Below are 14,469 nucleotides of genomic sequence, written 5' to 3'. Positions count from 1 at the left end.
ACTGTCAACACCTGCAACTTCTATGCAAACTTTCACCAGTCAGTTCAGGAAACGCGTGGTTTCGGAAGCAAGCTAAATTTCTTCACCTTGCCAGACATCTGTTCGTGTCACAGGAAGTTTAATGCACAATTTGGTTGCAGTATACCAAATACAAAGATGACCCAAATAAGATAAAAGTGCTTTATATGGAGAATAGCGTCAGTACCTCGTAGACATGTCAAGAGTAGTTGGAGTGAATGAGATTTATGGTCTGGACTTACCAGATAAGAATTCTGCCTCTCGAGGAACACGGAGTCTCCCATTGCGGCGGATTAAGTATCCTCATATAGCAATTACGAAACAATTAATTCTCCAAATAAGTCGATGAAAACTGGTGCGTCTGCGTGCGTCAGGCTGCAGCTCCCCACTCTACACTTTCTCTCTTGTTGCACAGTAAAGAAAAAAGTGTAACTTAAAACGAAGATTTAAGAATTAATGTTTTCAAACGCGCGTGTCAGAAAGTCCTGAGTGTCTGCAAGAAGCGCGCGGTGCGTAATGCGTAAAAATGGATCCATACCGCGCGCACTGAGCCGAGCACTCACTACTGCTCACAACAGATGCTGGACTGAGGGAGAGAGGAGCGAGGAAAGCGACTGGCAATCAAGCAGCAGGAAAATCAAAAACTTCCGGTAAAACTTTCAAAATAAGGGCCGGCGTGTGCTTCTCGTGTTACTGTGTTGTTCTTTTATTGTGGAAAGCCGTTTTCTCAGCTGTCCGCTCTTCCCGCTCATCCACCTCAGCTCCAATGTTTTCAAATCACTGACCCCGGAGGTCCTCATGGTAAAATGTAACTTTCTACAACCACATGTGGACACGATAAACGGACCGTGTTATTCTACTGCGCAACGACTGTCTGTGTTATGGTAATATTTGTTGTTCTTAATCCATACCGTAAGAAAGACTACCTCCTGGCATTGCTTCAGAGATTCTGGGAAGTTCGCACATCAGGGGCTCAAGACGTTATTTGATATTAATGGCAAACACATTGTCTATGGAAACTATAATGCCTCGAGCAGACAGATGAGAATCAACGTGCAAAGAATGAACCACCCTATATAACCACCTAAAGGAACAATAGTCCAATGAGATGAGCATAATAGGTATGAAAAACAAACTCTTGGTCTGTAAAAAGAACCTAATAACACTAAAGGAACAATGCTGTCACACATCAAAATATTATGACTAATTGCTTAAATATTAGCCAACTAATACTATAACCAACTACTAAATCCATTATTAGACAAGACTAATCCAATTGCACTTTCAAGGTGACATTTTGCTAAAGAAAAAAGAACCCTTGCCTATTCCTATAACAACTCACAACTACAGTTACTTTAATTTCCATAAAACATGTTGCAATAGCTTTATAATCAATGTTTAAATGCAACAATTTGTATTCATATTAATCCCTGGTGGTGATCAGACTATTCAGTGTCATGCAACAAGATTTCCAATAACTATTAAAGGGCCTATAGTGCACTATTTTCTGATCTGTTATCCTGTTTCCTCATCACAAACATACCTGGAGTTGTGTTTTTTTTTTCTTCATTCATACATATTTAGCACACAAACCCTTGCCGCTCATTTTCATTTCTCTCCAGTGACTAGGTCAGGAATCAGAACACACTAGATGGTTCGCAAAACCCCCGGAAGTGTGAGTTCGGGCACCAGCCAGTTAGCGAAAAGCTATACATTCTGTGTTGGCAACGATTCCCGAGATCAAGGATTTAAAGCCGGAACTAAAGGGAGGGATATTGTACTAATGAGTCTGTTCTGTGCTTTTATCGTGTCGGAGATGGAACTTTTCAGAGATTATACGTCAGCAAGTCACACGCATAGACCGTATATATGAACGGACATATATCCTAGCCCCCTAGCTTTTTGGCGGTGAATTACTTTGCCGTGCTCTTACCTCTACGCAGATCCATAAATCAAAAACAGCGGCGACAAGGCGACAGTGGCAGTGCTTGTTGAGTCGACGCTGAACTATACTTCACCCTTAAGACAATGTTTGGTGAACTTTATCAAGGGTAAAGACGTTATTGCCCTTCTTCCTATGGGATTTGGGAAGAGCTTAATATACCAGTTAGCCCCATTAGCGGCGCATTACATACATCATGACCAAATAGCAGTGATTGGTTACATTTTTTAAAAGTACACAAACCCTGCATATTTAAGCAGGGTTTAGAGTTCTTCTCTCAAACAGAACACACTCTGTTCCACCTTGAGGAGTCATGTATTAATACAGGAAGTGCTCCACTGTGTTTTTAAACTCCATACATGATGATTTCAGACCTGGAATGGCCAATCTCCACTGAACTAAATGTAAGAGTCATCTGAAAACTACCGCTTCATGACATCACAAGTTGGAATGGAGCATTTTGAGCTTTGAAGATGCAGACAGACTAATAATTAAGGGTTACTCAGGTATGTGTTAATGAATTAAAACACAACTCCAGGTATGTTTTTGATAAGGTAATAACATTATAAAATGGCTTATAGCTCACAAGTCCAATTTGTGTAATATTAAAGCAAAAGCAGAGCAAAAAGATCGTAACTAACCAAATTTAAGAAATAAAAGTAGTAAAAAAAAAACATGAATCTTCTAGAAATTTCTTAGCTTGCCTGTCAAGCAAAAATACAACCACATTCCCCTTCTATCTATGACATTTATCAAACTAACTTTTCCCTGTTTTTTTTTTTTTTTTTTTTTTTCAGATTTAAAATTCTCTTTGGGACTCATTACAACAGCAAATAAATATTGCTGAGGAGTTTCCAGTCATCCGTCGACATAAGATTGGTGAGATTTGGCGAGATTTCTTCAGCGATTTGAATTTATACGAATTCCACAAAGTTCTGTCCACTCAGGAAAGTGATTTTGCGTAACCGTGGCTGTGGAAATGAAAAAAACATTGAGTCATCTGTGCAGGAAGTTTGGGCTTGCATCAAACTAGTAAAATTAACTAGACAAAAGAACACACATGTGGACACTTTTGCAACACTGTCTGTGTAGCTTTAAATGTTTTGTCACAACATTTTCAGAACAAACAAATGGGTAAATAAAATAAAAAATACTCATCACAAACATGCCCGGAGTTGTGTTTTGTTTCATTCATACATCTCTAACACTGTCACACAAACCCTGTATATTTAGGCTGAGTTCTTCTCTCAAACAGAAAACACTTTGTTCGACCTTGTAATGTCATGTGGTACTACAGAAAGTTCTCTTCTGTGTTTTTAAATTTTATAAAACTTCACTAGACTCATTTGGACAATTGCAACCCTGGAATTGCTGAACTTTACACAGCAAAAAGTAAAAGGGTGCTGTTAACATGACAGCGACCACTACGTAACATCACTAATTGGAACAGAGCATTCTGAGCTCTGGAGATGTAGACAGACTAATAATAGGGTTACTGAAACATGTCAAACATGTCAAACGTGTGAATGAAACAAAACAATACTCCAGGTGTGTTTTTGATAAGGTACCAATATTATAACATGGCTAAAAGCTCACACAATTTTGCATAATATGGGACTTTTTTCTGGTTGTGGGTCCATTGAGATTTTATTACTTTGCAGAAGGTTCCACAGTATGTCATAAACATATCTATTTCTATGGATATAAACAGCTGTTACTCGAGTTACAGGTCTTATCTGTGGAGAGTAAATACTGTAAAAATGCATATTTTCAAGGTATTTTTAGCCAGGAAAAAAACTGTAATTTAACAAAAGCAAGATAAGTTTTACTCATGAAACATTCCAGACAAAGCAATTACTCTAGAAGTTTGCAGCAGTAGTGATAGTGAATAAAACTGAAGTGACATTTGTTATACTGGACTAATGGTGGTGATTATATCTGACTTATTCTGGTGAATTAATCACTTTATATCAGGTAAGGTGGGTAAGTGACTTGGCTAAGGACCTGGTATTACCAGTCTCCCATCCAGTACTAGGCCCAACCCTGTTTAGAGATCAGATTGTGCATTCTCAGACTGATAGTAATAGTAGTAGCAGTGGTAGTAGTTAGGAGTACCATTTGAAGGAGCTGATAAATCGTAACACTAGTAGTAGTAGTAGTAGTAGTAGTAGTAGTAGTAGTAGTAGTAGTAGTAGTAGTAGTAGCAGCAGTTGTATTAGTAGTAATAGTGCTACTAGTCCCAACACTGCTTAGCTTCTGAGATAAGATGTGAGTGTGCATTCTAAACTGGTAGTAGTAGTTACAGTAGTAGTATCAGCAGTAGTAGCAGTAGTAGTAGTAGTAATAGTAGTAGTAGTAGTAGTAGTAGTAGTAGTAGTAGTAGTAGTAGTAGTAGTAGTAGTAGTAGTACCACTTGAAGTAGCTGACAAATCATAGTCATGGAAAAATGAATGCAATAACAAAGACCAACTTTTGGCTATTTTACTTCTATGTAAATCTGCTTTACAGCTCTATTTACTCTCCTTTTAAACTTATCTGATAGCACATCTAAAGAATGTGTACTCTTTATACTCCAGAGAACAACGTAAAAGTATCAACCAGTGCAAAACCAGTTATTGGAGAATAGCTCTTGGATAGACTGGCTGCTTATCAGATAGTATACAACATAGAATGGACTTCAATACTTGTATACAGTTACAAAGTATTAAAACACACACACAAATAAACCAGGGCATGGAATCCAGACAGAGGTTAGACATTGATGGAACTGGGCCAAATTTGATACAGAAGAATGAAAAGCAATATTGTACGCATTTTCATTGGCCAGTTTGTTGTTTGTATCAGTCCCAGAGGAGCCATAGTAGTTTATTATGTACAAGAGTCGAAACACCCAGTATCCCAGAGCACGTTACATGACCTGGGAATGGAGGAAGGGCTTTCATGTAAACAATAAAAGTTACAGCAGAGGCAAGAATGTGTGATGCAATGAGGTGATATGCAAAAAGAATGAACTGTCAAACATGGCTGGCAAAAACATGTTGTGAAGTGTTTTGGGTTTTTTTCTAAATGGTCTATGGACATTTTTGAATAGTGAAGTGAACTATATTAAGTCTACTAAAGGAAATAGTATATGTGGTTAGAGCAGGCTAGTATTGCAATACTTTTGTGCAGATAATCAAGAAAAAACTGCTACTTCTTCTACTTCTTTTTACCAGGGATGTAACAATATCCAAAGCTCTCGGTACAGTACTATCACGATATGCATCTCACGGTACGATATTTATTCCAATATTTTGGAGAGGCTAATATAACTGTAGATAGGAAAGTTTTTGCTTTTAAAATACCTTGACATGATTTTGGTGTGAATTATTTCCATCATAATCCCAAGAACTCAAGTAAAAAACATATCTCTTCATGTTGTCTGCGCTGAAATGAATCATGGGATTTGTAGTTCCCTATGTTTATAAGATGTTGCTTCTATAAAACCATGCATTTAAGCAAAGGAACTTGTAATTTGATATATTGTGACAGCTCACGATATTATTGTGAGACTTTTGACGATACGATATCACGATATTCCGTTTATTGTTACATCCCTACTTTTTACCATATTTAAAAGTCATATATTAATGCATGTTATAATGTTGTTTCCTCATCAAAAACATACTTGAAGTTGCATTTTGTTTTATTCACAAATGGTTGAAATTATCCAACTGATTCTAGTAAAGGTGTATGAAGTTTAAAAACACAATCGTATTATTCCTTCCTGTATTACCACATGACATCACAAGGTGGAATAGAGTGTTTTCTGTTTGAGAAAAGAGCTCTAAACTAAATATGCGGGGTTTCAGTGTTAACCATGTGTGAATGAGACAAAATAAAACTCCAGATGTGTTTGTGATGAGGAAACAACAGCATAACAGAGATCAGAAAACAGCGCAAACAGCCCTTTAAAAACGAATAGCCCACCTTGTTTTTGTTTAGTTTTTCTCTCAATTCTTCAATTACATATATTGATTTTAACATAAGAATAAAATTATAATGTATTTCTCTTTGCAACACAAGGTTTAAGGTTTAACTTGTATCCCTTGCCCCAAAATACTCTAATGTGTTCGAACTATAAAACTTCCAATGAAGAAAAAAGACCAATTTAACTGTCTGAAGAATAGAAAAGAGGTTAGTACTTTATTCATTTCAAAGTGCTGATATTTGGTACACATGAGGTTGCAGGGTCACAGAAGGGAAAGCCATGGCCTAGTCTAAACCCAAATCCTCGTGGTCCTATCTATCTGAGTTCACCGAGCGTGGTTTACGACGCCGAAGGAGGGGCCCATTGTCTCCTAAAATGGTCTCCAATGTTTTTCAATAGGTCCAGTGAGTCAGCCCCATCAGCAGACACACACACACACACACAGAGATGGAAGTACGCCCCCCCAGGCACTAGACAAGACAATCAGACTAACAAATCCACTTAAGCTTCGTGACTCTGCTCTTTGTACTGACAAATGATAATGTATAGTTGTAGTTGCAGCACTAAAGATAGCAGTAATACTCTAAGTGGTAGTGGTAGTGCTTCAAAACAGTTTTAATCAATTTGGAAGTGATTTTTAATGCTCTGATTTAGGTGACCAATGATGTAGTAGTAGGAGGAGGAGGACGAGGAGGAGAAAGAGGAGGAAGAGGAGTGGGAGTAGTGGAAACCTGTACGTATATAGTATTAGGGATGCATCGATCCACTTTTTTCAGTTTCGATAACGATTCTGATGCTATAGCTCTAAGTGTCTGCCAATACCTGATAGTAACTGATACCAGAGTAGAGACTGAAACTGCATTCATTTCCTTAAAACAAAAATAAAATAAGACCAAAATGATTCAAATGTGTTATGTACCTGCTATTTATCTCTCAAGTAACAACAAAACAACTTTGTGTACATAAAAATTCAAACATTCTGAAACTGTATGGTCCGACTATGACCAGCAAATATTCTTATTACATTGATTTATTTGTCTGTATCAATATTTGAAAGCCAATATTTGATCCAGTTCAATATTGGCATTGTTATCTGATACCATTATCGGATCAGTGCATCCTTAGATAGTATTATATTAGAAAGAATTTGTATTTTATATTTGGTAGTAGTTGGATCCTTTCAGTTCAATTATTGTAAACTTAAAGTAATAGGAACAGTGTAGCACCAGTAGTAGATGTGCTTGCAGTAGTAGTCATACGAGGACATTTGTAGCGGTAGAATGTGTGGTCAAAGTAGCAGCTATAATAGTCTTGCAGTACTTTTAAATTAGGCTACATGAACTTTAAGTAGGCCTGTTATAGTCGTGGTGGTACTATTAAAGTACTATAGAAGTAGGAACTGGAAAAGGTGAGTATTTCAAGTTCACAGCAATGTAGTAGAAATGTATTAAGATAAAGAAGTAGTCTGCAATAAACTGTAATTGTCATTGTTGGAGTATTTTGAACCATAATACCATAGAAGTTGTGTACTGACATTAACAGTAGTACATATACTTTCAACTGAAAGGGCCCATATTACACTATTTTCTGACCTGTTATAATGTTGTTTCCTCATCACAACATACCTAGAGTTGTGTTTTTAAAGGGACAGTCCAGGACCTCATTTCCTAGTGAGCCAGAGTGTTGGAGACGTGTGGAGACACTTTTTTAAATACTCCATCCAGTCTTGTTATTTACAGAAGCTGCTAGTGCTAGACTAGTGCATGTCAATGGCCATAGTTAGCCTGGCACTAAAAACAGACTTACCCACTCCACAAAGCATCTGAGGTAAAACAATTATAATGCCAGACTGTCGATGGGAATGTCTGTGTCGATAGAATCATTTTAGAAGTAAAACCAACCTTCCATTTGAAGGATTTATGTCTGAGCAGCAGCAGCAGCGAGTTGTACTTCCTGATAGAAAGCTTGGCAGCAGCGGACTGATATATGAGAAAATAGTCCCTCAACATGCGATGATTCATGCGATGAAAGGTTAGTTTTATTTCAAACATTATTCTATCAACACAGACATTTACATCATCAGTCTGGCGTAATAATAGATTTGCTTCGGGTGCTTTGTGGAGTGGAGTGTTTTTAGTGGCAGGATAACTATGGCCATTGACAAGTGCTAACCTAGCACCAGTGACCTCTGCAAATACAAAGACTTAGTGGAATTTTTAAAAAAGTGTCTCCACACGTCTCTAACAGTCTGGCTCATTAGGAAATGAGGCCCTATGTTCAAAATTCCGAACTGTCCTTTTAACACACAAACCCTGCATATTTAGAAGTTCTTCTCTCAAACAGAAAACACTCTGTTCCACCTTGTGATGTCATGTGGTTTTGAAACATACACCTTTACTAGAATCATTTTGCCAATCTCTATTAAGCAAAAGGTAGCTTGAAACTTGAAAAATACCACTACATGACATCACAAGGTGGAACAGCATTCAAAACACAAATGTACAAACAAGTGTGAATGAAACAAACACAACTCCAGACATGTTTTTAGGAGGTAACAGCATTCTAACTTGGCGTAAAGCTCACAAGAGTTAATTTTGTGTAATATGGAACCTTTAAATAAACAACTCAATGTGTAAATATGTTTTCATAAAAGTAATTACTGATTCAGAGCAGTTTTCTTTACCACATAGATCACCAGTCTTTTTATAAGCAACGCCACAATATCTTTTTACTACCTCCACGCGCGTTGCAGACTGTAATTTCCGATCCATATAGCTGTGATGATGTTTACGTTGTGAAGCTGTGGAGGTGCCGTGTGCAGACCTCGTCCAAAAGCTCAGATGCCTGGGCGCTGAAATCACAGCGGAGTGGAAACTATTCTGTTAAAGTGCTTTAAGACAGTGCCGTAAATGACACAGAAAAATCCCACATAGTTTTAAATGTGTTTGATAAACATTGGCAGCGTAAAATGTCGCAAGATTGAGCAGTGCAGATAGGGTTAGTGTGTGTAAGGGAGGACAGAGGTAGGATAAGGTCATACTAGACTTTAAATTGTGTTTTTCAAAATATGGCGTCTACTTGACATAGTTTTGAATTGTGAAGTCATTGCATATTGAAGGTGCACTGTGTACTTTTTGTGGTGGAGGAATGTCTAATAGCATTAAACGTATCCATCTTGCATTTACTCAATAACATGGGTCATTTGCGGACATAGATTCAATTAAAAGATGCATTTAAGACAGAATTTTATGTCCGAGCAAGTTTGACCAGGAATCTAAGATCGTTGATTTCCCAGTTGCACGCAGGAATCCTTCCCCTGGCCTTAGAAACTGAGATGTTTTCTCAAACCCCTGAAGATATTTGTGTGAGCTGGGAAAAGTAGAAAGTGAAGTTCATGTTTTGGTGTATTGTCCATTTCATGATGAATTTAGAAACCCTTTGTTTGATTAAATGTTCTCCCAGCGCTCTGATACGTTCTGGTGTAATGATGATGACAAGATGAAATGGTGCTTTAATTCTAATATTTACAAGTTGGCATCATTTTGTGTAAAGCCGGAAGAAACAGCAGACTTGATTGTATAAATGAATTAATTTGCATTTGTAACACACATCTGGCAACTGGCCATGGTATTCTGTCTGTGGTGTCTTATAATTATGCCCATGAAAGGGCTGGGCATATCTCATCTTTATGCAAGACATAAAAATAAAAATACCTTTAAAAATGTAATGCTATACTGTGGAAAATTCCAGGCAATATCTGCATGGAGATAAGTGGCCCCTCCACCAGCACAGTTACAAACTGCACTTTTAAATCTACTGTATTAATTGTAGCAATAAAAGAAAGTGCATGGTTAGAGCAGGGAATAGTTTTAATCAAGAAAAAAATACTGCTATTACTGCTAGTTTTTACTATTTTTAAAGGTTTTATATTAAGCTAAATTGACTCTTGTGAGCTTTAAGCAATTTTATAATGTTGTTACTTCGTCAAAAACCTACCTGGACTGTTTCATTCACACATGTTAATATCACACATGTTAGTAATCCTGCATTATTAGTCTGTCTACATCACCAAAGATGAAAATACTCCTATACTATTCCACCTTGTGATGTCATGAAGCATTAGATTTCAAGTTACAGCTACAACAGCTACTTTTTACCTTTTGTTCAGTAGAGATTGGCAATTCCAGGGCTGAAATTATCCAGATAAAGGTGTATGGAGTTTAAACACAAAGTAGAGCACTTCCTGTATCACCACATGACATCACAAGGTGAAACTGAATGTTTTCAGTTTGAGAGAAGAATTCTAAAAAGATGGCATCTAAAAAGATGGCATCTAGTTGATATATTTTTAAAGCATTTTCTGAAAAACAAAAGAACATTCTCAGTCAGTCCACATGACCATAATCGTAGAGTGGTTCCAGTATATTGGTCCCATGAGGGTACTTTAAATGAAGAAAAGACATAAAAGTCTCCATGAATTTAATGGGATGCTATGTCAAACTTCCAGAACACAGTTTGAAATGCCACACGATGCCAGATTGGACAAGAAAAGCATGAGAAAATGATCACAGAAATTGGACATTATTTAAAGTTGTTGTTGTTGTTGTTTTTTTCATTTTTGGTTGTTTTATTGCTGACAAATTTAGAAAAATGGCTGCTTACTCTGCATCTCCACAAACCTGACTCTTATTTGGCCTCTCCCCAATTGCTATCATCTTAAACAGTGTGTCATAAAACTATCTGTCTCCATCGAGTATGGTTTTAATTTTTTGTTTCCATGGAACTGTGCAGGTGACGTGCCACATCTTGAAAGTTGCACAATGCACCTTTAACTAGTTTGTAAGTAAAATTTGTTTTACTTCAGTATACTGCAAATAGGTTGTAAAAACAGCTCTTAAAGTCAAAATGAGATTGCTCTGCGCTGTCTGCATGTATTTATAACACATTTTTATCCTCTGCTAACCAGGAAGTTGTGCTGTGAACTTGTGGAAACATCAGTATTTGCGCTTTAAACCCACTTCTATTTGTAGAAATTTCTAAGTTGACGTGTCCAATACAGGACGAGTGTTTACTTGCTTATTAGCTTGTGGTAGCTCTGTCTCCCTCCTTTTGCTGTTGACCTTTGAGCTCACTTTCACCAACTTGAGTGTCAGAAGTGCAGAGAGCGAGAGAGAGAGGAAGAGGGGGGTGGAATAGTAAAACTCCTATAAATGAATTTACAGCAGGGGCCCGCACAAAGCTGTACCGGGGGATGAGCTAACCACTGGGGAATGTATGTGAGAAAATCTGCAAACGCCATCCGTCAAAATATGTATCTGAAATATGCAAAATAAACAGATAAACACACAAAGCTGATCAACTGTGCTTTGAATCATAATTGGACCCCTCTTTGTTTTCCGAAAGTTGTAGATTTTTGACCGATCATTCAAAATCGACTTGTCTTTGCAAATACTTGTGACGTCAGCGCCGGTCTGGATTCAATCTTGGCTGTCTTAAATCTTCGCTGTTCACCCCAAAGAAGAGGGAGACGAAGGGGGAGTGAAGGATTGTGGGCAGTGGCAGAAGTGACCCGTTTAAGTTTATGGTCCTCATCTCCATGCGTTGTCCATCAGAGCGTGGTTTAGCAGACGCAGGGGTCACAAGGCGCTGACCCTGACCTCGACATTTTGACAACGGGCGCCCATCTTGTTTTCGAGGCGTAAAGATATTTGGGTAACCTTCACAGCTCCAAAGATAGTCCAGATGTTAAAATGATTTACAAAGCTGGCTGAGCATAGTGAATGTTAGTAAAGATTCGTGTTTAAATAAGATAATGCGTCAGTTTCACTCCAAAAAATGCGTTGTACCTTGGTACTTTTCTGGTAGCTGGTACGTCAAATGCTTTTCTTCAGTGGAAATGTCTGGCTGGAATGTTTCACAATATTGTATATAACCTTTCTATCTTCATGGAGATCAAACCAGGCCAAGTTACCAGTCAGATCTGTGAAGAAGCAAATCTGCTCACAGTCAGAATGCATCTTTCTAGGTATTTTTGAGCTGTAAAACCACCTATAACTTAAAAAATGTAAGGTAGATCTGTTTAATGTCATACTGTGGAACATTCCAGACAGAGCAAAGACATACCCATAGAAACAAGCAGGTGACGGACCAACAACCAAAAAGTTACACAGTGCACCTTTAATACGCAATGAATGGGCGATGCAGGAAATCTGTCTACTAACCTTGTGGGTAATGGGTGAATCTTTCAGTATGCAGTAAGCGTATTCTGTAAACGTGGTGTAAAACGGACTTTATATTTAAAGGTGCGATATTAAACTTTTTGGGGGCCGGGTCTGTTACCTGATTGTGTCTGTGATGAATATTATTGCTTTGTCTGGAATATTCCACAGTATGGCATTAAACATATCCATGTGGCATTCATTCACAATTAAAGTTTTTATTGCTCAAAATACCTTGAAATAGATGCATTCTCACTGTGAGTGGGGTCACCTGTTCATAGATCCTGCCTGTAACTTAGTTTGAAGGCATGACTCGGCCCCTTTTTGTGGTACAGCACAACAGTAAACAAAGCGGTCGAGATGGATGAAGACGAGACAACGATTCCCGAGATCGAGGATTTATAGCCGGAACAAAGAGAATGTTTGGTGAATTTTTTCAAGGGAAAGACGTTATTGCCCTTCTTCCTATGTGATTTGGAAAAAGCTTAATATACCAGTAAGCCCTGTTAGCAGCACATTACATACGCCACGACCAAATAGCAACGATTGGTTAAATTAAAAAAGTACCCACCTACCATCAAGCAAACAAATACTAATGCTGCGAGGTCAGACGGTTTCCACGAAGTGAAACTGACTGATGAATCAGGCTTGTCTAATACCATATTGTGACACATTCCACGCAACATCACCATGGATACAAGTAGAGAGCAGACCCTCCACCAGACAAGTTACACAGTGAACCTTTAAAGATTTTAAAGGTTGATCACACAAGTCACCAACAATCAAAGTAGCAACTTAAAGGCACTATGTAACTTTCCTGGTGGCGGGGTTAGCCTCTTGGAAATGTTATTGCTGTACCTGTAATGTTCAAACAGTATGGCAACATATCCATCCACCAGGTAAAGTTACAGGTCAGATCTGTAGGTAGGCGAGTACACTGACAGTAGGAATGCATGTCTCTTTCAGCAATAAAAACACCTGTAATGCCTTATGATGTAACACTCTAGAAAACTCCATGGAATCAAGCAGCATTAAACGTAACTATCTTTGTGTGTTTGACTGCTACCAAAAAAGTAAAAGTTCGATGTTTTTTTGTTGTAAGATAAGACCCTTACTTTAAAATGCAAACTTCATAATTGGCTGCGGTCAGCACCAGTCAAAACAAAGGAGTATTTCCATAAGTGAGAACACCTGCAGGACTTTGTTCTGGGAAAAATCACATTGGACTTCAAACGATGTGTGTTAAAGCGGACATTTCAAAGGCAGGTCCGTCGCTAAACAAGAATTAAGGTGGACAACTCAAAGGCTAATATTTCAGAGTGGATGTGTGTGTATGTTATTACACTGGCAATCTCTTTGAGCAAACAACGCAACTACTCCAGATTTATATTTCAGGTACTCAAAACATGACTGAAGGGTTGTACTGTAGTTCTGGGTATCACAGGGTCCCTTATGATTCGATTTGATTACGATATATGGCTCACGATACGATATTGTCACAATATGACAATACATGTGATAACTGATATACTGCACATGATACTCTGTGATTTATTGCTGTTTTTAAAGAACCCAGTACACTTTAGAAACAGTATTCTTTGTTAAACCTATACCTGTGCAAAGTTAATAGGAAATACATATATTTTGATCATCAAAACAGTGAATATGTCAAGCGTATTGCATAGACATGTTTCCTTCCACTAAAAAAGCAATAAAACTGTAGTGTGGTCACACAAAAAAATGCAAAAAAGATGCAAAAACAAACAGTCAACATAAAACAAAAGCATCTATATCTTGGCAATAAATCACTACAGCAACCCACAATAATGACATCAAATTTAGCACCAAATTTAGTATTATTACCAGTTTTATTACCATTTATATTTTTTCTCTTTGTTATTATAATATATTGTAATATGTCAGCTACTGTGTCCAAACAATTTCCCCATGTAGATCAAAAAAGTTTGTATTACAATATATCAATATTTTTGATCACCCCTAAAAACTGTAAAGAACCCTACTGAACTTTAATTCATGCTTTTTCCCATTGGCCATCAGACCTTAAAATCAAAGTTGTTTTTAGAGACATTTCGTAATTTCGTAATTTTCGTAATTTCATTCAGAAGAGTTTTTGTCCAACAACTTTCAGTTTTAATCTGGTCTGACTTGTACCTATGACCTAGACAGGCTAGACAGAATAGTTCACATATTGAGTAAGAGAATAAACCAATCATGCATGTGTATTGTTCTTTAAAATATCAATTTAACTATTCTATATTACACAAAATGGATTATTGTGAGCTTTAAGCCATGTTATAATG

The 14,469-nt window shown here is 37.5% G+C and overlaps 1 protein-coding gene across 2 annotated transcripts in view; it reads right to left on the bottom strand.

Moving 5' to 3' along the window:
• The window catches only part of LOC110153251 (rho GTPase-activating protein 6-like), a 124,354-nt gene that overhangs the window by 73,636 nt on the left and 36,249 nt on the right, over positions 1–14,469 (bottom strand). The window contains exon 1 of one of the 2 annotated variants that reach the window (XM_020917131.2): positions 261–592. The exons of the other annotated variant lie outside the window; for it this stretch is intronic. Within the exon in view, the coding sequence (XP_020772790.2) occupies positions 261–302 (42 nt within the window). The 5' untranslated portion in view covers positions 303–592. Of the gene's footprint in view, positions 1–260; positions 593–14,469 lie in introns of those variants that run through there. 2 annotated transcript variants of the gene reach the window in all.

This window comes from Boleophthalmus pectinirostris, unplaced genomic scaffold (genome assembly GCF_026225935.1).
Source record: "Boleophthalmus pectinirostris isolate CB_2022bp ecotype Guang Dong unplaced genomic scaffold, ASM2622593v1 HiC_scaffold_11, whole genome shotgun sequence".
Classification (NCBI taxonomy): domain Eukaryota; kingdom Metazoa; phylum Chordata; class Actinopteri; order Gobiiformes; family Gobiidae; genus Boleophthalmus; species Boleophthalmus pectinirostris.
This window is presented reverse-complemented; position numbering and strand designations above follow the sequence as displayed.